The 23,075-nt window shown below is 59.5% G+C and overlaps 1 protein-coding gene across 2 annotated transcripts in view; it reads right to left on the bottom strand.

The window, feature by feature from the left end:
- Positions 1 to 13,521, bottom strand: part of Fam222a (family with sequence similarity 222 member A) — a 47,599-nt gene extending 34,078 nt beyond the window's left edge. The window contains exon 1 of one of the 2 annotated variants that reach the window (XM_026409213.2): positions 12,633 to 13,521. Coding sequence is in view for 1 of the 2 variants with exons in the window: in XM_026409212.2 (XP_026264997.1) it covers positions 2,862 to 2,868 (7 nt within the window). In the remaining variant the exon portion in view is untranslated. Of the gene's footprint in view, positions 1 to 2,861; positions 2,919 to 12,632 lie in introns of those variants that run through there. The other variant, XM_026409212.2, reaches the window with a different exon arrangement.
- Positions 13,522 to 23,075: the final 9,554 nt, after the last annotated feature.

Below are 23,075 nucleotides of genomic sequence, written 5' to 3'. Positions count from 1 at the left end.
GCTTCTATGCAAACATGTTAATTTGTTTTCATTTTGTGTTTTTTTTCCCTCGCAGGATAATTGGGTGAGTTTGAAGTCTTGGCGAGGCTGCTGATTATAGCTATTTGGGTGGTGCCCGCGCGGGCGCGGGCCCTGCCTCCTGCCTCGGGCGGGGAAGGAGCCGCTGGGGGTGTGAGGAGGGGCTCCGGGGGTGCAAGTGGCTTCCGAGGGCTCTTTCTGGCCGGGGATGGGGAAGACGAGCCATCGGGGACCCCCGACGTGCCCCTCACCCAAGCACCACGGGAATCCCTGCCCACACACGTCTTTCTTTGCCCTGTTGCTGCATTTAAAAAAAAAAAAAAGAGAGAAAAAAAAAGTGGTTGCCAACATTAAAAAGAAAAAAACCAACAAAACTAAAATCCTACCTCAGATTCTCATTGCAAGGTCTCTAGGGGAAGAAAATTGTCAGCCTTGAAAGCACCGAGGCCGTGACTCCCAGGGACAGGTGCACCTGCCTTGGCCTTGGCCTTGGGCTCTCAGGCTCAGGAGCTGCAGAAGCCCAGCGGGTCCCTGACTCTCTGAGGGTCCCTCCTCATCTGCAACCGGGCCCCAGGAGCCCCGAGAGACTGTGAAAGTGTCAGACCCCCTCTGGACACGTGGCCTGGTCACTGACCTGTTTCTCCCCCTAGGTGGGGGCCGGGACTTTGTTGAAGGCCTACTGTGAGCCACGCTCTGCACAAAGACCTCGGTGTCTTAGTCTGTAGGAGCGACTACTGCACCTCACCCTCAGGGCCTGTAGAGTGCCTGGCCCCTGCCGGCACACAGTGGGCCCCGTGCTGGCACACAGTGGGCCCACAGCAGAGCAGGTGAGTGGCCGCCTGAAGCTCCTCTCAGAGCCAGTCCTCCAAACAAGAGGACCACACACAAAAGCAGGCTTCCTGGATGGTCCCCTGGGGCTGGGGGGCCACCTGACAGAGGGCTCGGGCTTCCCCGGTCACACGGGGTGGCAGCTGGCAGCACCCCCTCCCCCACGAAGAGCCACACAAAGGGGCCTCTATTCCTCTGTGTGCATTTGTCCCAGCCAGCGGGCCACACCGCCCTCTCCTCCTCTGCTGGCCGCCCAGCCTGGCCGGAGCCTACACAAAGGCCAGTGTGTCCTTCCCGGGCCAGGCTGGCCTCAGAGGACCCTGTCCACTGAGAGCCGAAAGCTCAGAAGGCAGAGCACAGATGTGTGGCGAGGCCTCATGCCCAGGTTAGCGAGGCAGGGAAGACCCCGGGTGCCAAGCCTAGGTGCGGCTCTGCCCCCAGCTCCACCTGGTAGCTGTGTACCCGTGGCTTGGTTTGGACCTCGGCGCTGTGACAGCAACATGGCCAACCTTCTGGACTGTCAGGGGGTTCAGAGAGGTGACGAGGGGCTTGGTGTGAAATTTGGAAAGGGATGGTGGGCAGGAAGCCCTGGAGACTGACCAGCCATGTCCTCAGCATCTCCTTCCTCAGTCCCACCCCAGAAGGCTGTGGGCCCAGCCTCCTGGGAAGGGAGACAGTGCCCCTTTCTAGATCCCTCTACCCCCACCCTCCACCCCGGCAAGGTCCACGTCTGGTGGTGCTGACCCTGAGGCTCTGAGGTCTCTTCTGCCCCAGGCCATCTCCAGGCAGTGGGACGACAGGGGCTACTGTTTATTAAACACCTACTGTGTGCTGGGACTAAACCCACGGCTACCCTGGGAGGATGAGGCAGGGTGGTACAATGGTTACGGACTTGCACTCCCTGTAGCTCAGAGGGACGGTTCACCCTCAAAGAGTTTAGGCAGCAACCATGTCAGACAACATAGACAACTTGGTGATGCTCCCAGGCCCCCGCTGGCTTGAAACCCTGACCCCCGGGCTGTCCCCCCACTGCACAGGGGAAAACCAAAGCCCTGTTGGTAGGTGCCTGATGTGATGGGGCAGCAACAAACCCCGAGCCATCATCCTAGGGGACATCCTAGGGGACTCGCAGCCAGGCCCGGTGGACCCGCTATTCTCTGTGAAGAGCTTACCGACTCTTTCCAGCAGGGGTTTTAATTTCCAGATGTCCTAGGCTCTAGGGGCCACACAGCCTGCAGAGCATGCGGTAAGAGGCCCAGGTCCCCCCCCAACTCACCTCCCTGGCTGACCCCAGGAGTCCCCGTCCTGCCACACAAAGTCCCCCTCCCTCCCTCCCACCTGCTCTGGGCGGCCAAGTGCACAGCGGAACACCAAGTCATTAAGCCTGCGCGCACCATCCGGGCGCCCGGGAACACTGTGGAGTTTCCCTTTTATGTTTATAGCAATTGTATGAAAATGTGCAACATGGCGCGCACCAGCTGACAAATGAGACGAAACAGACAGGGTTCCGGGCCGGCTTTTTTCCGGGCCTGATTGGCATTAATTGTGAGCGTTTACAAAGCACAACTCGGAGCCTGACACTTGCTTCAAGCGAACGTTTCCTTCTAATAGTTTTAATGATTACAACAGGAGCTGGTGATCACCACCGGCGGGGAATGGGCCTGGGCTCCTCCGGGGCCGGGGGACGGAGCCCGTGCCCCACTTTTCCTGCCACCTGCTGTGGGTGGGCTGTACCCAGTGCCCAAGTGGGGAACAGGGACTCCTGCCCAGGGCCTGGCTGCCGCACTCCCAAGCTGCCAGTTTAGAAGGCTCATGTTGAAGCCCCCAGGCCCAGGGGAGGGGGCAGGGAAAGGAGAGAGGCGGGGCCAGTCTGGCCTGGCCCTGTGGAGACAGGGTCTTCGTTTCCTCATCTGTACGACAGGGACAGGAAGGACCCCCTCGAACCCTGGCTACTGTTTTCTTATTGTGTGACCTGGGCCGAGTCCCTCCCCGACTCTGAGCCTGACCCTCCTCACCTGTCATGTGCAGGGCAGGACCCGGTCAGCTGGAAGTCCCTTCGACCAGGCTTCCGGTCCCAGCTCTGGCTTCTCTTCAGCTGCATGACCTTGAGAGAGTCCCTTCCTGTCCCCGAGCTTTGGTCTTCCTCGCGGGTAGAATGGAGTTCATGACCCCGCAGACTCCAGAGAGAACGGCAGGAGAATCCCTGAATCGCTGGCCAGCCGAGGCCCGTGTCCCCTCCCTGGCTCAGTCACTCCCTCAGGTGTTCCCACAGCCATCAAGCGTCCTCATCAGGGGCCTGGGGTGTCCCAGGGAACAAAGCAAAGACCCTCACTCACAAGGCCCCCAGCCTCATAGCGGGGGGGGGGGGGAGAGGACAGATACAAACGCACCCGAGGGCAGCAATGCATCAACTCTCACCCCTGATTGACGGAGAGAGAAATTGAGGCAGAGAGAGAGAAATAGTCTGAAGTCACCGGGCTGGCATGTGGCACTGCAGGGGTTAAACCCAGGCCATAGCCTCCGAGGGAGGTCTGCAGAGACCAAGACCAGCCCTCAGGCCCTGGGGGAAGTGCTGTCTGCTGGGATGGCCTCTGCATCCTGGGTGGGGCCATCTGCAGAGTCAGGCTGAGCACCAGGATAAGAGGTGCCACTGACAAGGAGGGAGTCAGAGGCTTGGGGAGCCCCATCCTCCTGGGGTTCCATTTCCTGTGCTAGAAATGGGAGGGGAAGTGCCCCTCCAAGCCCAGTCATTCATACATTCCCACCCAGTGTTGCTCCCCGGGCTGAGGCCACCAGAGGCCAGGGGAGGAGCATCAGCCAGGTGGCTGGGAAAGGCTGAGCCAGCCCAGGCCCACGCCCAGGCCCAGAGAAGGTCTCACTTCTGGGAAGGCACTTGCTCTGTGCTTGGCTCAGAGAAAAAAAACATCCTGCCTTCTGGAAGCCCTCAGAAAAGGCTGCCATATTTTTTTGGAGTTAGTCTGAGAGTGAGATGGGGAGGGGGGGGGGAAGAGGGGGGCACTTTTCCCTCTTGCATATGGTGGCACAGATGGGCCCATGATCCATAAAAACTGTTTGCAATTAAACTCCCACTCTGCATGGCTGGATTTGTCAGTTATCTGAACCATGAGCTCCGCAGCGACAGAGGCGGCACAGGACAAGGCGGCGCAAGATTCCTCAGGACCAACCTGCTGGGGGGGGAGGCTGGGGTCCTGGCATGGTGGGGTGTGGCAGCAGCCGGGCCAGCTCCCCTCTCTGGGCATCCCTTGGCCTTCGCCCCAAGTCAGATACAGCCAGGCAGTGAGGTGGGGCTTGGCAGGGCTTCCCTGCCCAGCGGGGACTTGGCCGACATGGGGTGCCCGGCTGTGGGGTAATGAGCGTGGAGAGAGTGCAGCTAATCACACTTGGGACCTGCCAGGGAACAGATCTGGGACCCAGGACAGGCAGGAGGGTGGGTAGGCAGTGCGCACCATGAAAGGGGCCCACCAGGCAGAGTGCCCTGGCAGGTTCCGGGTGGAAGAGCCAGAACCTCTGGCCCAGTTGGCAGAAGCGATTGAGGGCAGTACCAGGAAGGGCGCCAAGGGCCAGAACTGGCTCCTCCCTCACCCCTAGAAAAGTCCACCCGGCCTCCTGCGTCCCTTAGAAGGCAGGTAGGGCCATCAAGGCAGGCACTAAGAATCTCTGAGTAGCTGAATCTCCCCAGCCAAACTGATGGCCTCCGCATGGGCAGCCTTCTCCCGGGGCTCCCAGAAAGTGGACGAGGGGCCGCACCCCCTGGGCTCAAAATGCCCGCTGGCCACCCCAGCCGCTGCTGCCCTGGGAGGCTTGCTTGTTTGGGTTAACAAATGCATCATTTGGATTTGGGAAATCCTGAGATCGCTCATAATTGTTCCCCGATGAAAAGAAATAAGGCCCTCATGCCCCCTTCCCCCGCCCCCTCCAAGCTGTGTAAGAAAAGTCATAAAAATAGCTTGTTATCTCACCTATTGAGGCTCCGACTGGATGTTACTGCTAATTGGGTATAACATCCTTGTCTTGTTCTCGCAGAAGCTAAATCAAGAAAGCGCCACTGCTGCGAACTAATTATATCTCCAGCCTGCAGCCTGCCGCTTGTCTCTCCCTTTATTGAGTTAAAAAATGGTCACGAACCTTCATCTTTCATCCCCCCAAGCACTGGGCCCACGCTGCCCGCCAGGCGTGGCTAGTGAGGCGTGGACAGCCCACAGGAAGGTCTGGAAGGGTCTCGGGGAGCAGCAGAGTGCCGAGAGGGGAGCTCCTGCCAGGGTACCTGCGTGTCCCTAGCCACCAGGCCTGCTGCTCCACTGTCCCTGGAGAAAGGAACTCTGGCGTCTCTCCCTCCTGGCAGCTGAGCCCCTGGGGAGGCAGGTCAGGAGCATCTTAGTCGGGGGAGCATTCACTCTTTTTGAACAGACACTTTTGGGGCGCCTGCCTGCTGCGTTCCAGGTTAACACTCCCAGTAGGTCAGAGGCAGGTAGCCCCACGCACCCCACCCTGGGTTCAGAGATTCTCACAGATGGGACCGCATGGCTCCTCTGTTCAAACAGCAGCTGTGGCACCTTATGGTGAGTGGGCAAAGTCCAAATGCCAAGGACAGCTGTGGATCTTTCCAAAGTCCCCTCTCGTCACATCCTGGCCACATCAGTCCACTCGCTGGTCCCTCGACAGAAACGCTTGATGCTCTGCCTCTTGGGCTCTTCCCTCCACCCAGGCCACCCTGCCCAGCTCTGTCTGCTAGAAGCCCACCAGCCCTCAGGGTGTCACAAGGACCGACACCTTGTCTAGGCTTGCCCCGTCCGCCTGCCACCCCCAGGCTGGGGACTTTGAGACAAGTTTGAAGGCCAGTTCAGCCGCTGCGCGAGTTCCCGAACCTACTCTGCTTAACTGTGCTGAGCCTCGGTTTCCTCATCTCTCCATGGGCTAGAGGTGCCGAAAGGCTCTGTCCACTGGGGAGTCAGAGGGCGCCCACCAAGGACCTCTCTCTCAGGAGAAGCTCAATGAATGCTAATTGCAAATAAGTTCCAGACTATAGACTTTGAAATCTGCACATGGACAGACCTGAGTCAGAACTGGAAAATGGTAATTGACTCTCATACTTCAATGGTTTTCGTGGCTGAAGAACCCCTCATATCCTTAGAGAAGCTCCCCCAGATTCCCTTGCTATGATTACTCTGGTCCTCCAAACCACATGAAGGTGGCAGAGGGACCCGGGAGCGCATCAAGGCCAGGCAGGCGACCGGTTTCAGCTCATAGGCCCTGCTGATTGATTGGTGCTGCCTGCCCAGAGCCCTGGAGAGAACCCAAGGTCAGGGGAGGAACTCAGCGAGGGAAGAGGGCAGCAATTGACTGGCAATGTCTGTCAAGGGCACAGCAGTATAAGGGAGGTCACGCCTGCCTGGACTTGCCATCAGCTGATGTCTCTGGAAGGACATGGCTGAGGCTGGGGTCAGGTGGGTGTGACTTATTCAAAGGCATGCAGCTCACAAAGGAGACAGCTGGCCCCAAACAGGCTCCCTCTGTGCCTGCTCAAGGACCCTCCCAGAAGAGTACCTTGCAAGTTCAGTGCCCTAAACTGGGTGCAGTGGCACACACCTGTCATTCCAGCAGCTCGGGAGGCTGAGGCAGGAGGATGGCGAGTTCAAAGCCAGCCTCAGCAAAAAGTGAGGCACTGAGCAACTTAGTGAGACCCTGTCTCTAAATAAAATACAAAATAAGGTTGGGGAGGGTCTCAGTGGCCGAGTGCCCCTGAGTTCAATCCCCAGTTACCTGCCTCCCCCCCCAAAAAAATGTTCAGTGCCCCCAGAGGAGGAAGAGAGGCCAAAGTCCTGTGGACAATAAAGAGGAGTGTGTTGACCTTGTCATGGGGCCCAGGACCTGGGTGGTAACTTCATCTTGCTGAGCCTCCATTTCTTCCTTTACAGAATAGGGATAAACACACCCATCGCAGAGTGCTAGAGGATTACATGAGAACAAAACGCCAGGGCAGGGAGTTCGGTGGCCCACGGTACATGTCAACAGTGTCCCATGATTCTCCTAATAGGCAAGGGTTTAAAGGGAGTCCCAAAGCCAGCCATTCCAAGTCCCTCCCCCTTCGGGGAGCCTGCATGGTCACCCCAGATAGTAGTAAGCTTCCCCCTCCCAATTTCTAGCCTACTTTGAGAGTCCGGGGTCCCCAAGGGCAGGGACCACAACCCTGCTGGGTCCCTGCTCCTAGCCGCCCACTGTGGACTCCTCTGTGGTGGATCCGCCCCCTCCACTCTGTCTGTAGCCTCTCCCTCGGTGCATGCCACCTTTCAAAGTAACTGGGGCTCTTGTTCATCTCTGTGTCCCCAGCACCTGGCAGGGAGCCTAGCAGGGAGCCTGGCACGGAGCAGCAAACCTCTGAATGAATGCACGCATAAAGAGCAGAAATAGCCGTTCCTGGTTCCTGGCTCCTGCCCACTTCCTCTCTGCACTGCCACGCCTCACACCCTCCCAGGTGGGCCCTGAGCCCATCTGACAAACTGGGAGACTGAGGTCACACAGACGTGGGAGCCCAAACTCAGGCCTTGGGAGGACCATATCCTCGGCCTCCTCCAGTGCCCAGTTCAGGCCTGGACATTGGAGGCAGGTGTCCCTGCCCTGGCAGTGAATCCCGGGGCAGACAGCTGGTGGCTGACCTCCCCCGCCTCTCTTCCTCCAAGGGAGGCCCTTCTCCCCATGGATTCTGGGTCATTAAGTTCTGTGTCATTAAGTCCCTGTCCAGGGGAGCCTGTTCACGGCCAGCTATGGCCTGGCCCCCTGACCTCCCAGGCCTTTGTCCCCTGTGCTCTCTGCACAATAGCAGGGGCTCCCAGGGCCCCAAACAGCTGCTGCAGCTGGAACAGTGACTTGCTGTGGGGCCAGGGGGATGGCCAGGGCCTGTGTCTGAGCCCATGTCACCCAGCTTGCTGTGCCCCTCCCTCCTCTCTGTCCCTCTCTGTCCCCAGAGCTCAAAGGAACTAGACACACAAGGTCTTCCCATCTAGAAAGCCATAAGGCAACTGCAATCACCCTCTTCAACAAGCGGGGAAACCAGGGACCAGAGAGGTGAGGTAACTTGTCTGAGGACACACAGGCAGCAACAGCGTGGGAGCCCAGGTCTGAGAGCGTTCCAAGCCCCCTGCTGACTCTACAGCACCCAGCACCCAGGCATAGGGCAGCCCTTCCCCCAGCACACCTTATCGGCCTGGCCTCTGAGAGGTGTCCTCCTCCTCCTCTGGACCACATCCACTCCTGAGCTTGGCCCTCAAGGCCCCCAGTACCTCCTGGCTTATCACCTTTTTTGACCTCTGCCCTTTGATAAGCCCCCCCCCCCCGCCTTTCCTCATCCCTCCCATGGGGGCAAATCCACTCAGTCCTCAGAACCTCAGCCCCTCAGTGAGGAGCCCTCGACGGCCAGCTGCAGTCTGCCCTCCTCCCAGCCCCACGCCAGTTCTGCCCAGGGACCCCGCTGGCTGCAGGGAGGCTGTGGACCTTCAGAGCTTTGCCACCTGACCATGGCCAGCACCTGGGTACCCTGGCCAGGCTGGGCAACAGGAAGCAGGAGAGAGGCTGGGGAGCTGGACCCCAGGGCTGCCCATGCCACCCCTTCCACCCTGACCTCATTCTGCTACTCCCTGGCTGTGTGACCTTGGGCAGTGACATGCCTACCCTGTGCCCATTTCCTCCCTAGTAAAACGGGGATACCAACACCCTGGAAGGTACCCGACCACTGCCCTCTACCAGGCACCACCACCATTATTCCCGTGTGTTCCCCAACTAAGAGAGCAGCCCACGGAGGTAGGTACCTATGGGTCAGGGCTGTGTCTTCTTGGCAGGTGGCTCCGTCCCAAGGCCTCCACTTCCCCATCTCTAAAATGGCACTAACTCCGCCCACAGGAATGCCAGCCCCCTTTCAGCCTCCTGGCCTTTTGTTCGAGGCCCTCAGATGTCTCTGGCAACTGGGGAATCAATGGTCCAGGTGGAAGGAATCCATCCCCCCCTTCTCAGCATCCCCCTCCCCCTCGGAACCCGCCTCCCCACCCCCAGCCCGGGCAGACTAAAATAGTCATTAGGCAGATTTCAAAAGATGTCAGTAGCTTATAATTATAGTCGACATCCTTCTGAGATAAAAGTGATTACCTTGGATGCAAATCACTTAGCAACCAATCAGGGCGGCGGGCGGCGCCCGCGGAGGTGACCGGCCGGCAGCGCCCGCGCAGCCCTCCTCCCCGGCGCCCGCACAGGCGGGGAGAGCGCACAATAGCTCTTGACACGCAAATGGGTTAACACAATAAAGGCGGCTCCGGCCGCTGCCGGGGGAGAGCCGCAATTCCCGGGCCCGCGGGAGGTAATAAAGCGGCCCTTTTGTGCGCGCCTCCTCGTTCTCACCCCCGCCCGGGCCCAGAGGAGTCGCCGCCTGATTGAATTACGGTTCATGAATATGAGCTGCTAGCTCGCCTCCTGGCTGCGAGGGAAGGGAGGCAGGGGAGCCTGGGGAGGCCCCGGCTGGGCCCCAGCCCCGCCAGAACTCAGATGGGAGCCACGTGTGCGCACCACGTGCCCCCCCCCCCCCCCCCCCCCCCCCCCGGACTTGAGGTGCCCTGGTGCAGAGCAGGCCAGAAGGGAAGGTAGATGCTTGCCTTGGGCTGAAGCCTACTACCTTTCACTGGGAGAGTCATGCAAGGCCCTGTTCTGAGGATAAAGCTAAGAGGAGCCATGAGGCTGTGCATTTATGGAGCGCTTACTGCATGCTGTAGCCTGTACTAAGCCCTCAGTTGAATCCTCATCATAACCCTCGGCAAGGGGTGCTGTTAGCAGCTGCTGCTCACCGAAGAGGAAACAAACTCAGAGGCAATGCTACTCACCCAAGGTCACACAGTCAGCGAGTGCGAGTGCGCGGGGCAGGGTTCCTGGGAGCCACTGCTCACCAGGGAGCCTCAGGTTTCTCTACCAGGGGTGTAAGCAAACGGGCCTGGCCCAGTTCAGGTCCTGGTCCACAGCAACCTGGAGGCTCAGAGGAACGTGGAGGCACTTATGCGGAATTAGCCAAGTGAGAAGGATTACTGGGGACAGGGATGGGAAGCCAACCTTGAGAGGAGATTGCCCAGAGGACTGAGGAGACCTCCCTTTCTGGCCCAAAAGGATGTCCAGGGTGACGGTCCCTGTAGAGGGAGCCTTCCCTGCTTAAACCTCCCCTGTGACCAGAGCTCCAGGACACCCCTCCTGGCCACCCTGTCCCTACTGAGCTCAGCAGGCTCCTCTGCTCCCTGCCCCTCCCACTGACTGGAGCAGCCCTAGGGGTCCTTTTGGAGACTCATATGGCACCCGCTCCATGGGGCCCCTCCCACTCTTGTGCTAGGTCTGGTGTCCCTGCTGTCTGCATCCCTGCCTCCCCACCGGCTCCACCAACAGGGTCCCTGGGATGGCTGAGGGTGGCCTCACCACCCAGGCCTGGAGAGGGCTCCAGTGGTTAGGGGGGCAGGCCGCCTACAAGGCCCAGGGCAGAAGCTGCCATTCTGCCCAACCCGGGCCTGCAGGTCAGGGGGAACCAGGATTGAAACCTGGGTTTTGGTGTGGACAAGGCATCCTGGTGGAGCCAGCCTCCCTCCATTACCAAGAGCTCCTAATTCTTGCATGGACCCCTTTCCGGCAAGCAGGGGAAGCTCCCCTGGACCCATGCAAGAGGGCGGGGAGGTCCTGGAGATCTGGAGCCAGGGCAATTCAGGGCCAAACCTCTGCAGCTACCTGGCTGTAGACCATCCCTTTCTTGATTTGAGCCTTAGTTTCCTCATCTATCAAATGGGCCACAGCTCATAAGCCACTTCAAGGAGATCCTGGAGTAAAATGCCTGGCGCACAGGGAGACGCCGGAGAAGCCGGTACTCCCCACCCCGTTCCTCGTCTGGCACCGACTGCCAAGCCCAGGGAGCCAAGGGAAGAGAACAGAAGGAATTGCCCAATTCTGACAGCCCTTCCCTCCGCCTTGGCTGAGGAAGTGTAAATACTCGAGGAGGGCCTCCAACTGCCTGTTTGTGGATCTCTGGCGCACACTCTGAGTTTGTTTCTAAACTGGGAAGCGTCGAGAGGCAGTGCAAACAGCCCTTCTGCCCACATCTCCCCCAATCTGCTATTATTGCTCCTGTGTCCTCTGAAGCTTGTGTGTTTAACGACACCATTTCAGCTGGAAATACCATCTCCCTGCCAAGACCCCAAAAGCAGTTCCGCCAGTATTTATTAGACCTGTTAATCTGGCTAGAGTCTGGTAGGAGAGCAGGGGAAATGCTCACTGCACGGAGACAGGGGCCTCGCTTCTAAGAATGGCCCCCCACATACACTTCTCGGCTCTCACCCCGCCCCACACGGCTGAAGCCATGACACGGTTTTCAAAGCTTTTCCTAGAAATGTGGTCGCAGCAGTTGCACCCACAGCCGACGCTGGCAGTAACTGCTGGAAGGGACATGGGAGAATCTCAGAGCCCCCAGCAGGAAGCTGGCTGGGGGTTCTCCGGGTCTTTGCAAACTAAGGGCCAGTGACAGGGTGTGGAGGGGAAAACAGGGTGGGTGCCCTCTGCTCATCAAAACCGGCCCTGGCCGAGACAGATTCAGACCTTACCACTGACTTGTCCTCCGTTCACGTAATGAGCATCCATCACACTAGGCTTGTCAAAATCATCTTAAACACCAAAGGGAGCCTGGGACGGGCTGGGCCAAGCCCTTTCCCTTGGGGTTGGACAGCAGGGGATCCCCTGGACTTGGAGCATGGCAGGCAGCGCTTCCTCTGCACCTTCCCTGGCTGGGAGCAGGCATTCACATTTTCCTGAGCGGAAGTGGCCTGTTGGAAGGCTGAGGGCCCACATCTCTCTAGGGACTCTGGGAGCTTTAGCCTGCTGGCTAGGTATATGGTGGGGTTCAGGGAGGTCTCCTCTTCAGCATCTTGTTTGAAAGCAGAAGTTACTCTATCTGGGAGTCCCAAACCCCCAGGCACTGCCAGTCTATATGGGCAAAGTTCTAAATACCTGTCCTTGGAGGGAGGAGCATCAGCAGGGACAGCTGGCACGGTCCCCCTCCCCCACCTCATGTGGTGGCTGGGGATTTAGGTCAGAAGACTGCAAGGGTGGGGGAGCCAGCCTTTACCTCTCCACTACCCAAAGGCATCTGGCCCTGCTTCCTCCAGCCTTGGGTCAAGGCAAGTCTCATTGCCATGACCACTCCAGTGACATCAGAGGCTGGGCAGTGACGTCTCCTCCCAGGGCCACTGAACACCAGGTGTCTCTGCAAGTTATTTATTGGAACACTTGCCAGAATGGGGGGAACCCTACTGTCCGTCCACAGAGGGCAAAATCTTCTATGTAGCCAGGACCTCATACCTCCCTTCTGACCCTCCCTTTTAAGATCTCAGACGATGCTGTGGAGACCCTCAATGCTGTCCCAACCTGGGTGCCCCCTCATTTCCTCCAAGATGCGGGAGTTCCCCGGGAATTTTCAGACATTGGAGCCACTACCTTTGTCTGTTAGCTTTATGGGTGGAGTGACCTTTCCTCTCTGGCATCTGCACTACCTTAGTCCTGGGGGACACCGGGGGACACCAGGGGACCCCAGCCTCCACTCAAGTCAGCTGACCAGTCCAAACAAGTTGTGGGTGGAAGGGAAAGGGACACGCTAGGGGCGCAGCACCCCCAACAATATAGGTCCCCTTTAGGTCTAGTCGGGCTGCCCTGATACCAAGAGATGCCCCCAGCTCTAGCCCGGAATCCCGCCCCTCGCAACTCACCGGATCAGCCAGGGGGTCGTAGGGCACCCGGTCTCAGCGGCCTCTACGCTCCACTCGACAGGTTGCAGCCATGCAGAGGTGGCAGAGGCTGCCCGAGGAAGCTCCGCTCGGGAGCCGATGCTTCTCTCCGGGTGGAAAAAGATGCTGTCGGTGAGAGATATCCAGACTCCGGAGCGCGCCGTCCGAAGTCCGGGCTGGGAGGTTCTCTGCTCAGCGAGGGTCGCTTTCGCCCGGGACCCGGGCCGCGAGGGCGCTCAGGCTGCGCATCCTCGCCGGAGTCTGTGCTCGCCGCGTCCGGCGGGAGGCGCTGCGCCTCCCCTCGGGGCCCCGCTCACCTCTGCAGCTCGCCCCACGCCGCTCCCAGGGCGCCCTCTCCGTCCGCGCAGGGAGCCGGGCGGCCTGCTGCCCCTCTCGCCAGCCCCAGCTGCAGCCTGTCTTTGTTGCTTCCTCTCGCTCGCCCGCCCGCCCGCCGATCGCAGCCCCCGGGTTCGCCGGGGGGTGGGGGTGGGGTCGTCTCCTCCCTGGATTGCACGCACCTGCAGCGGCCCCGGTTCCTCGCCAGGCATGCACCGGCCCCCGCAGGTTGCAAAGAGCAGCGGCGAGAATGCACGGGCCCCTCCTCCTCCGGCTCCCGGCCCCGGGTGTGGGGGGAGGGGAAGCCGGCGAGCAGCGGTGGCGGGCGGCAGCGGGTGTCGGAGGCTCGGATGCAGCCTCAGGGGCCTCGGCGCCAAGGAATAGCAAGTCCAGGTGGCGCAGGGCGGAAGCGGAGACGGCCCGGGGGACTCTGCACCGAGCGTGCGAGCTCGCGAACTGCAGCAGGGGCGGCGCGCGCCGGGTTCTCACGCGCCCATGGCCCGGGGCGCCGCGCGGGGGCTCCCGGGGCCGCAGCCTCGCGCCGCCTGGTGCGCGCGGGCGTCTCGCCTTGCTTCGAGGGCCGGGTGCCGCGCGCCGCGCCCCGCAGGCGGCGGGCCCGGCTCTCCGCCTCCCCCGGCCGGCGCGCGCAGCCTCTCGGCGGAGGTGCCGGCCCGGCACTGCTGCCCGCTGCTCCGCTCTGGCCCGACTGACAGGCGCGAGCGCCGGCGGCCGCCGCAGCGTCTCGCCCCCGACCCGCCCCCCGCATCCCAGCCCAATCAGCGGGGACCAAGAGGCGGTTACCACGGTGACGCGGCGCAGCGTCCTCCAGGGGGCGGGGCCGAGGGGCGCCACGCGCGCTTTTCGCGGCAAAATTCAAAGGCCGGCAGGGCGGCTCTCCAACCTCCTCCCCCAAGCTGGGACAAGGCGGGACCTACCTCTCGAGGACTGCAACTCCCGGCGTGCAGCGCGCTAACACCGGGTGGAGGGGACCCGGCTAGGGGCTCAGGGCATGCTGGTACTTGTAGTCCCTTTGTCAAGGAACCCGGCATGGAAAAACTAATTACCATTTATAGAGTTCATATTTGAGGCAAGACTCTATGCTAAGTACATTATCTGCATTGTTTAATTTAACCTTGGGAACAACCCTATGAGGAATGTGTTAAAAATAATCACAAAAAGTATCAGGAGGGTAGCTCAATGGTACCGCATAGGTGGTCAAGGTCCTGCGTTCAATCCCCAGCACTGACACTAATACCAGTCAGTAACAGTAGCAGCTACCACACTTACATAGCACGGTACAAACTTATTCCTCACAATCGTCTGAGATAGGTACCACCACGCCCATTTTACAGATGAGAAAACTGATATGGTAGGCATTGTGATCATACTCCCAACTTACAGAAGAAACTAAGGTCATAAGATTTGAAGTGTCCTTCAATGTTTTTTTATCAAGGCACAATTTGGGCAGTGTTGGCTGCTCTCAAGCTGCATACGGGGCTCAAGCCATCCATTCTGCCTCAGCCCCTCGGGTGCCTGGGCTATGGATATGTGCCATCACCTTGGCAGGGCCCTGGTATTCTCTTTCACTTGACAGACTAGGAAACCAAGGCACAGAGTCACGTCAACCTGAGGTCCAGATTTGGGTCTGTCAAACTCTGCAGTGGTTTTCACTTTCTAAGCGGCTGCGGAAGTCCTGACCTGGTCTGCCTGACAGCTACGCCTGGCCTGTATAAAACTGACTCCGTTTCTTGTCTGCAAAATGGGGGTGGGGGGATAAGATATCTTAATTCCCACCTTATAAACTTGTCGTGAGGTCGAAATGAATCATTGCATGCCAAGGACACTAGAAGCGCTTAATAAATGCCACCAGGGATCTTCCATTTTGGAGGGCTGGGGAGTGTATCCAGCAGGACGTGCTGATTACAATGGTGCCCTAGCCTACTTTCAGGACTCATCCCGCACCTGCCTAGAACCCGCCAGGGACCTCGGAGGCCGTCCCAAGTAGGCCACCCACCACCTTATCTAGGCCAGGAGCCGCCACGCATGCGGGTTCCAGCTCCTGGCCCCGGTGCCCCGCTCTATTTCTCCGCGACCCGCCCCCCCCACCCTGAGTGCGGGGAGGGGTTGGGGGCGGGGATTTACCTGGAAATGTGACCCGACCTCCAGCTGCTGCAGGTCCCGGCCACCTGCCAGAGCTGCCTTGACGTCAGGGCCGGTTGCCTGGCGACTCGCTGGGTGGACCCAGGGTGTGGACAGGTAGGGGGACCCGATTCAAGCTGGGGACAGGAGGAGGAGGGACACTGTCAACCAAAACCTGGAAAGAAAAAGAGCCGGAAGGGCCTCACCCTCATCTTTCCAAAGTTTGGGATTTTTTTTTTTTTTTCCTGTTGTAGGTCACAGTGACTTGACAGACCCCTACTAGGTGCTGGGTGTGTGTTCCGTGCTGTTTACGTTACACACCCCCATCTCCTTTGACTCTCACAGCAAACTTGTAAGGGACATAGGATTACTAGTCACATAGTAGAAGAAGGCCACCTGATTTGCCCAAGGTCACACAATGACAGAACTGGATCCCAAACACCAGTTCCCAGGACCTTGATTGATTGCATCCCGTGACAGCCACTAAGAGGACAAGATTCTCCTCTTTTCTGAACTTCAGTTTGCTTATCAGCCTTTCTGGGGGGTGGGTCAGTCGTTTCCAAAGGTCTCCCCAAGATTTCAAAGTGTAGACAGGGCTGACAACCAGGGGTTCGCAACATCTGGAAGGACCCCCTTCTCTGAAGATTGGGGAGTCCATTTTGTGCTAATGGTGGGATTTTAGAGGGAAGGTAGCTACTGGAAGGTGTCTTCCAGTTGCCTCCCCCAGCCCCCAGGCAAGTGGATGCACCAGAAGGGCCGACATTTATGCCCCCCAAGCACACATTCACAGCCCCCCAGGACACCTGCCTCCCTGAGGTGAGGGCCCCATGCCTTTGCTCTTGATTGTGTCCAGTAATTCTGCATGGCTGGGCGTGGTGACGCACACCTGTCATCCCAGGGGCTCGGGAGGCTGAGGCAGGAGGATCCCAAGTTCAAATAGCCTCAGCAACAGTGAGGCCCTAAGCAGCTCAGCGAGACCCTGTCTTTAAATAAAATGCCAAATAGGGATGGGGATGGGGCTCAGGGGTCAAGTGCCAAAAAAAAAAAAAAGTACTTCTGCATTCCGTGATCGAGACTGTGTTAAGGTGCATTTGCCACAGTCCATGAAGCAGCCCGATCACTGACTCCAACAGGGGTCAAGAGGCCCCAGAAGGATAGGGGGACGGAGGACACTTCATTCCTCACCGTTGCCTGGTGTTCCCAACACCAACGTTGCCGAAACACCTACCCAGGCTTCCGTGTGACTCTGGCACTTTGCACAGGGGTTCCCACCGTCCAGGATGCGCCTCCCTCAGATGGCGGCCAGGGCTCCGCTTCCTCTGGGAAGCCTTCCCTGACCACCACCTTCTTTTCTTCCAGAGGAGGAACATGAAGAAGAGGAGGGAGTGGAATCCGATGGCCTGGGTCACCAGCGCTGTGACTCCCCCTCTCTGTGCCCAGTTCCCCCCATCGGTGAAGCAGGCTTGACTGCCACCTAGGCACGGCTCTGGCTTCCCGCCCTCCCACCTCGGGACCAGTGGTCACGCCCTCCCTGAGGCCTGGCCCTGCCCAACCACGTCTGCTGATTCCTTGGTCCATTTATTTCCTAAGAAACCACTTGGTGTCAGACACGGGGGATTCTACAGTGACCCGGTCCAAAAAGAGGTCTTACGGAACTTCAGTTTCATGGGGACGTAGACCAGGAGACGAACCCGGGGTCATTCGGGGACCTAACCCAGCAGAAGGCAGGTGATGTGGGGAAAGAGGTGTGTCCCTGGCAGGGGACCCGCCCCTTCAAAGGCCTGGCACTCCCACGGAGGGACCCAGAGAGGTTCCCAAGAGCGGGGGTGCGGGGGTGTCCGGGGCTGAGCAGGGTCTCAGGGGAGAGCCAAGAAAGCGGGGCTTGCTCCCCCGCCCCCGTCACCTCACCTGCCCTGGTTGTGGTAATCTAGGCCAGAGCCTGGAGGGAGCTGGGCCCCCATTGGTGCACACCACGCAGGTTGCTCAGAGATAATTTAATCAGAGCTATTAATAAGCAGGAAAGAAAGAGCTCTTTATGCTGCTCCCAGAGAAAAGGGGCACGTGTAACCTTGTCATCCTCCAGCCCTGCCCCCCAGCGCCTGCAGCCCCTCTGGGGGCGGGGGCGGGCCTCCGGGCCTTGGGGACAAGAGACCAGGGGAGGAAAGGCAGTGGCGAGGGACTGAGGAGGCCCAGGCAGCCGGGGGACGGACCCCTGCCATGTGGCCCACCCACAGCCCACCCGCACCCCTCCAGCCACTGCAGCCTTCTCTGGGCTGTTTGGAGCTGTTGGACCAGCTGTTCCCTTCCTTCTGCTCTGGGCCCAGCGGGCCCAGCTGGGCGGCACCTCCTCAGAGAAGCCCTCCCTGATTACCCCCATCCGTGGTCTTTCCCTCAGCCATCCCCTCCTCCCTGGCCCTCGTTACCTCCTGAGCCCTTCTGGCTCGGCTCATTTTGGGGGTCTCCTTGTCTCGACTCTGTTCTGGAAGAGACTCTTGGTCATTTCTTCTCTGCAGGGTGTCCCGAACACCTTGCCCAGTGGCTGACACATAGTAGGTTGTCGGAGAAGGTTCCAGGGGATCCAAGAGGAAGACAGGGGTGGGAACCTGGAAGTACTGAGGGGTCCCTTCACCCTGGGAGACCCCTTCAGAGAATCCAGGAAACATTAAATGTCCCTCTTGTTTCATTGTGGGGAATCAGCAAGCTCAGAGAGGGGAAGGAACTTGTCTAAGGTCACACAGTGAGTGGGGGCCAGAGGTGGAACTTGAACCCAGAGCCTTTGGCAGGGGCAGAGAGTTCCATGTGAGCCCCATTTCAAACACAGCTCAGGGGGACGGTGCTGCCCTTGATTGGTGATGTCTGTCACGCATCTCGGACTGGAGATTCGAGAACCCGCAACTCACGCGACGTGTTCCTCTGTTCGTGTTTTTGAGTTTGAAAGAACCCCCGGCTGGGAGTTAGGAAGCCTGGTTCTTCCGGCCTGCGCCACCCTCTGATCATGGGACCCCTGGACAAGACAACTCAATTCCCTTTCCCCCTCTGAAACTTGGGGCTGTGGCCCTCAGCCCCGCCCATCTCAAGGACCATGAGGAGCCGACGACGGGCAGAGCACGTCCCAAGCCTCTTGGCATCTGCAGATTCAACCAGTGGCCATTATCGTGAAATATCTGGACCCACGGTACCAATCACATCCCTCCACGATCCGCTGGGGACCAGGCACGGCCCCAGCTGCTGTGACCACAGGACCTATCCACCTGGCAGCAGGCCCACGAGCGGACTGGCCGGCCAATGTCCATGGCCTTGCTCAAAGTCACAGCTCCCAAGCAGGTGGAGCCTGGCTCTGGATCCTGGAGGGTCTCTGTGCCATGCAGTGGCTGTGCCCGAGCCTTAGCACTCCAGGAACAGGGGCTGGAGATGGGGTGGTCCCCGCCCCCCGCCCCACCCCACGCCCAAGGTGGGCTCTGTCCCCTGGCCAGCCGGGCCCGGGTCTCCCGGCTCTGAGTGGCAGGGGGGCTTCCAGGGGATTAAAGCCCCCGCCCACCCCTGGCTCCCCTCTGACCTAGAAAGGGCAACGGAGCCCTCCTGGGTCCCCCCAAGCCCTCCTGGGAGATCTCCTTTGGTACAAAAAGTCATTGACTTATCAAGGTTGAAACGCACTCCGTGCCGGCCAGTAACACAGGGAGCCCGGCCGGCTGCCAGGCGCGGCTGGTTTTCATGGTAACGGGCCTCTCCGCACATTAAACGGTTCAGTTGTGCAAAGTTCAGGCGTTACATAAACAGGGGATGAACAGCAGCCTCGGAAATCGATGGCTGCCCAGGCATGGCCCGAGAGATAGCATTGATTGGGCCCTCCGTGGTCAATAGGCCGGGTCCCTACTTCCTGCCCAGAGCCCCCCTCTCCCGGGGGGTACCTACTGGATCCCGAGTTCCGGGCTCAGACCCAGAGTGCTGCAGGAAAGTGCCCTGCCCTTGCCCCCTTCTGGCTGGGATCCAGTAGTGACAGCATCTGCTGAACTGTTGGCAGCCGTTTTGTAAACCACGATCACTCAAAGTCGCCTTAAAATACCATCAAGCCATTGTTAACGGAGAGGGCATTCCTTTCGCCTTTCAAACCATCCTTGGGATGAGGACCAGTCCTGCTGCCTATATGGTCAGCCATCAAAACCACTGATATGTCGCGGTGTGCCTGAAATCGGTTCCATAGACCGGGATGGGAAACCAAACGCCTGTGTGACCTCGGGTTGGTCACTTCACCTCTCTGAGCCTCAGCTTCCTGTGCTGTAAAATGGCAAGAAGCACAGCACCAACTTCATGGGCCAGTCGATGTGGAGGAAATGAGGGGACACGCAGAGCTGAGGGACCAACGAATTCTTTTCTAGCTTGTGTCTCTTTCACTACAGGGTCCAGCGGTCACCCTGACGGAGCAGAAAGATGCAAGGTATTTAGTAAAAGCTTCATGTTTATTTTTTTGTTTCTGTTTTTGTTTTTTTAGTGGTACCGGGGACTGAACCCGGGGTTGCTTAACCACTGAGCCACCTCACCAGCACTTTTTGACATTTTATCAACTCGCTAAGTTGATTAGGGCCTCGCTAAGTTGCTGAGGCTGGCTTTGAACTCGAGATCCTCCTGCCTCAGCCTCCCCAGCCGCTGGGATGCTTAATCTGTTTTTGTTGGGCAAAGTGAAACCCCTCAGAAGAGCTGGACAGGCCCTCTCTGATTGGGCCTGCAGAGAGCCCCTTGGGGATGACAGATGATTCAGGACGTTGGGACAGGGCTTACAGCCACAGTGGATAAGGCAGAACGGTCACCTGGTCCCGGGGCAGAATGGGTGCTCTTGCCAATGAAGTGCAGGACAGCGTGGTTGAAGAGGTGCCTCTTTTCCACCAGCCTCCCCGTCCACTCCAGGAGGAGGAGGATCGACCCTTCAAGGGCAGGGCCACAAGATAGACAGAGCCTGGACCCCTGAATCACCTGGACCCAGGCCTTGAACTGTAGCATGAGAAACCGACTCTTGTTGAGTTCCGCCCCACCCGCCCGGGTCTGCTTGTTACAGCAGCTGGCATTGACAGCCCCATTCCCAGAGCTTGGCACGAGGACTCAGTGCTGCCAGCTCAGCCCTTTCGGAGTCACGGGATCTGAGGGAGCCGAGAGGGTGCCCCGACCTGATCAAGCGAGTACAGTTCCGTATGAAAGGGGCCCCAGGTGGGGGGGCTCTAAGTGTTTGTTGGAAACATCTTTAGACTTTGCCTTCTGTCTGAGCATTTTCAGGATGGAGTGTCTGACGGATCATAGCTCTTCCTGTATTTTCTAAATCTTTCTAGGAACCTGAGGGTCCTAGAAGATGCCTCAGGGGTCATGGGTTGGTGGCTGGGCCAAGGGCAGAGGAAAAGAGAGCGCTCTGGGGTCCACCCCACCCCGGGGCAGGTGGCAGTTCACCCTTTCCATAGGGGAATCCACACTATGAAGTCTCTACTGTCCCAACCACGGCTTTCCAACAGTGCAGGCTGGAAAGCGCCTGGGTTCAGACCTCTCCTGTCACCCATGGGGAAACTGAGGCCAGGGAGTGGAAGAGATTGATTCCAGGTCACAGGGAGCCGGTGGCTGCTGGCCTGAGGACAGTCTCTCTCTGTGGCTTCTAGAACCCCCCGTGGGGCGCTGCAGAGAGAGGCCCTGGGTGGAGCGTCCCCAGACCCCGGCGCCCACCGAGGACAGCCCTCTGCCTGGGGGGTCTCTTGTCTGCTGGGGTCAGTGGTGTTTTGCAGGTGGGGAGTGGGGGTGCCCTGGGGACACTGGGTGAGGACTCCGGGAGTGGGACCGTCCCCTCCCCGTCCAGGCCGCCCCTCCCCCTCCTCCGAAGCTGCATGAGGAAGATGGATGGGGAGTGCGGGGCTGGGTCAGTCCACTGGGGGATGATGGATCTGGACCCCGATCAGAAACCCTGAGGGTCATCCGGGGCCAAGAGCAGAGGGGAGAGGTCACGTAGCCAGAGCAGGTGGGTCAGCCAGGGACAGGGACAGGGGTTCAGCTCAGGCCTCTGAAGCCTGGCAGTGTGGGAGGGTCGGGTGGGCCCTGAACTCAGAGCTCCTCTCGGGCTGGACCGGCCACTCATTCTACATGGTCCTGGGCGCCGCGCCGCCAGTTCCAGGATAATGGGCACCCTCCGGGGGCTCTCGCAGGGACAACGGGTGGGACGGGTGCCTCGTCTGAGGGTCACGACGTTGCGGAGAGTTCATATCTGAGATCAGGTAGGACCGAGCTCGGCTCGCGGCTCTTGGGGAATGCTCGTCTTTGTCATCAGGGCCAGGGTGGCCGCCCGGTCTCTGAGAGCCATAAGAACCCTGTGCTGAGAATCGGCCCCAGGCTGGCGCAGGGCTTGGGGACCAAGTCGTAAACCCAACCTCTGTGCCAACTCTGACCCCTGAGAGGGAATGCCCGCCTGGAGCATTGGCTTGCACGGGTCTGGCTGGCCCTCCTGGGCTCCGGGAGGACGGTGATGCCTGCCACCGGCAAGGAGGGGTGGGGGAGGGGTGCCACCAAGCAGCCACTCCTGACGCCGGTTCATGCCATCTCCTGCTAAATGGGGAAAACGGAGGCTCAGAGAAGGACCGAGACTTTCCCAAGGCCACCTAGGCCATCCAAAATAGGGCCCCCTGAGCCTGTGTCCCCGGTTCCTCTGTGGGCCTGGGCTGTGCCATCTAGTCCTGGGGAGAAGAGTCACTATTTCCCCATTCCCTCTCCCAGCCGGCTTTCTGGAAGGGAGTTAATTGATTTAAACTTTTCCAGGATGGTTCTCCCTCCTCCCCGCCTCCCCTGGGCCCTCCATCCTGGTGTGGCTTTGCTCAAGGAAATGACCAGGTGGCATCTGTGACTGGCCAGCACAGAGATCTCTAGCAGGACTTACAGGCGGCTGCGGCGGGGGGGGGGGGGGTGGAAAGCGTGGGCCCTGTCCAGGCTGAGTCTTCTGCCACCACGTTTAGTGACAATAACCCACAGCACTCCAGTGCGCAGTGTTGGTCACCATCAATGGCAGGTGCCTCCGGCTCAGAGCACCCATCGCCTCTCCACATCCACCCAATTTGCAGAAGGAGAAACTGAGGCGCAGAAGGAGGGTGGAGGAGGCTGAGCCAGGGCCCTGTCCTTTGCCCCTCTGAGGAGGGATGGAGGAGGAAGGGCTGGAGCCCGGCTGGCCGCGCAGCCCTGGGGCGGATCCGTCTTCTGAGCTGAACTCTCTCTCTGCGCACCCCATCTAATCAGGATGTGCCGTAATTAGCGGCAGATTTGTGCCTCCTGCCCGCCGCGTTATTTATTCCGGGTTCCAGGCGGCCATTTCCCACGCCGAGTGTCGGCTGGGCCTGGGTTTCAATCAGATGGGGCCGTGGCGAGCTGTCCCCAGGGACCCCACAGCAGCGACGCCCCCTCGGAATGATGAATGAGGCTGCGGCCGCAGGAAACCGCTCAGCGGCTCTGGGGGGCTGGTGCGCGCAGGGCGGGGAAGGGGGTGCTGTGGCCCACGCCAGACCCTGCCACCGAGGACCTGCCCCTCCCCCAGGGTCACATGACAGCCTGGCATCCCGGGGCCCTAAGGAAGATGGCAGCCCGCAGGCCAACCTCAGCCCCGCTGCCAGGACCCGGGCGCCAGGAGGACTTGGACAGGACCCCCCCATTGTCATTGTCTCCATGGAGCTAGAAGATGCTAGAAGAAAGGCGGACAGAGTGAGGGTCTGACGGAGAAGGGAGCAGAAATCACAGCTCACCTCTGGGGCCTCCCCCGGCCCAGCCCTGGGTCTGTGTTTGGACCAGCTCCTTCACCTCCCGGAACCGCTGTCTGCTCAGGTGTAAAACCCAGAAAGTGGCAAAAACCACCTCCTCCCCAGGTCACCGGGAATGGAAAGTCACCACGCAGAGTCCCCAGTACTAGCACACAGTCAGTGCTCAGTAGTTGTGCACGACTGT

This window comes from Urocitellus parryii, chromosome 3, assembly GCF_045843805.1.
Source record: "Urocitellus parryii isolate mUroPar1 chromosome 3, mUroPar1.hap1, whole genome shotgun sequence".
Taxonomy (NCBI): Eukaryota; Metazoa; Chordata; class Mammalia; order Rodentia; family Sciuridae; genus Urocitellus; species Urocitellus parryii.
Note: the sequence above shows the minus strand (reverse complement) of the source record. Positions and strands in the feature narration are given on the sequence as shown.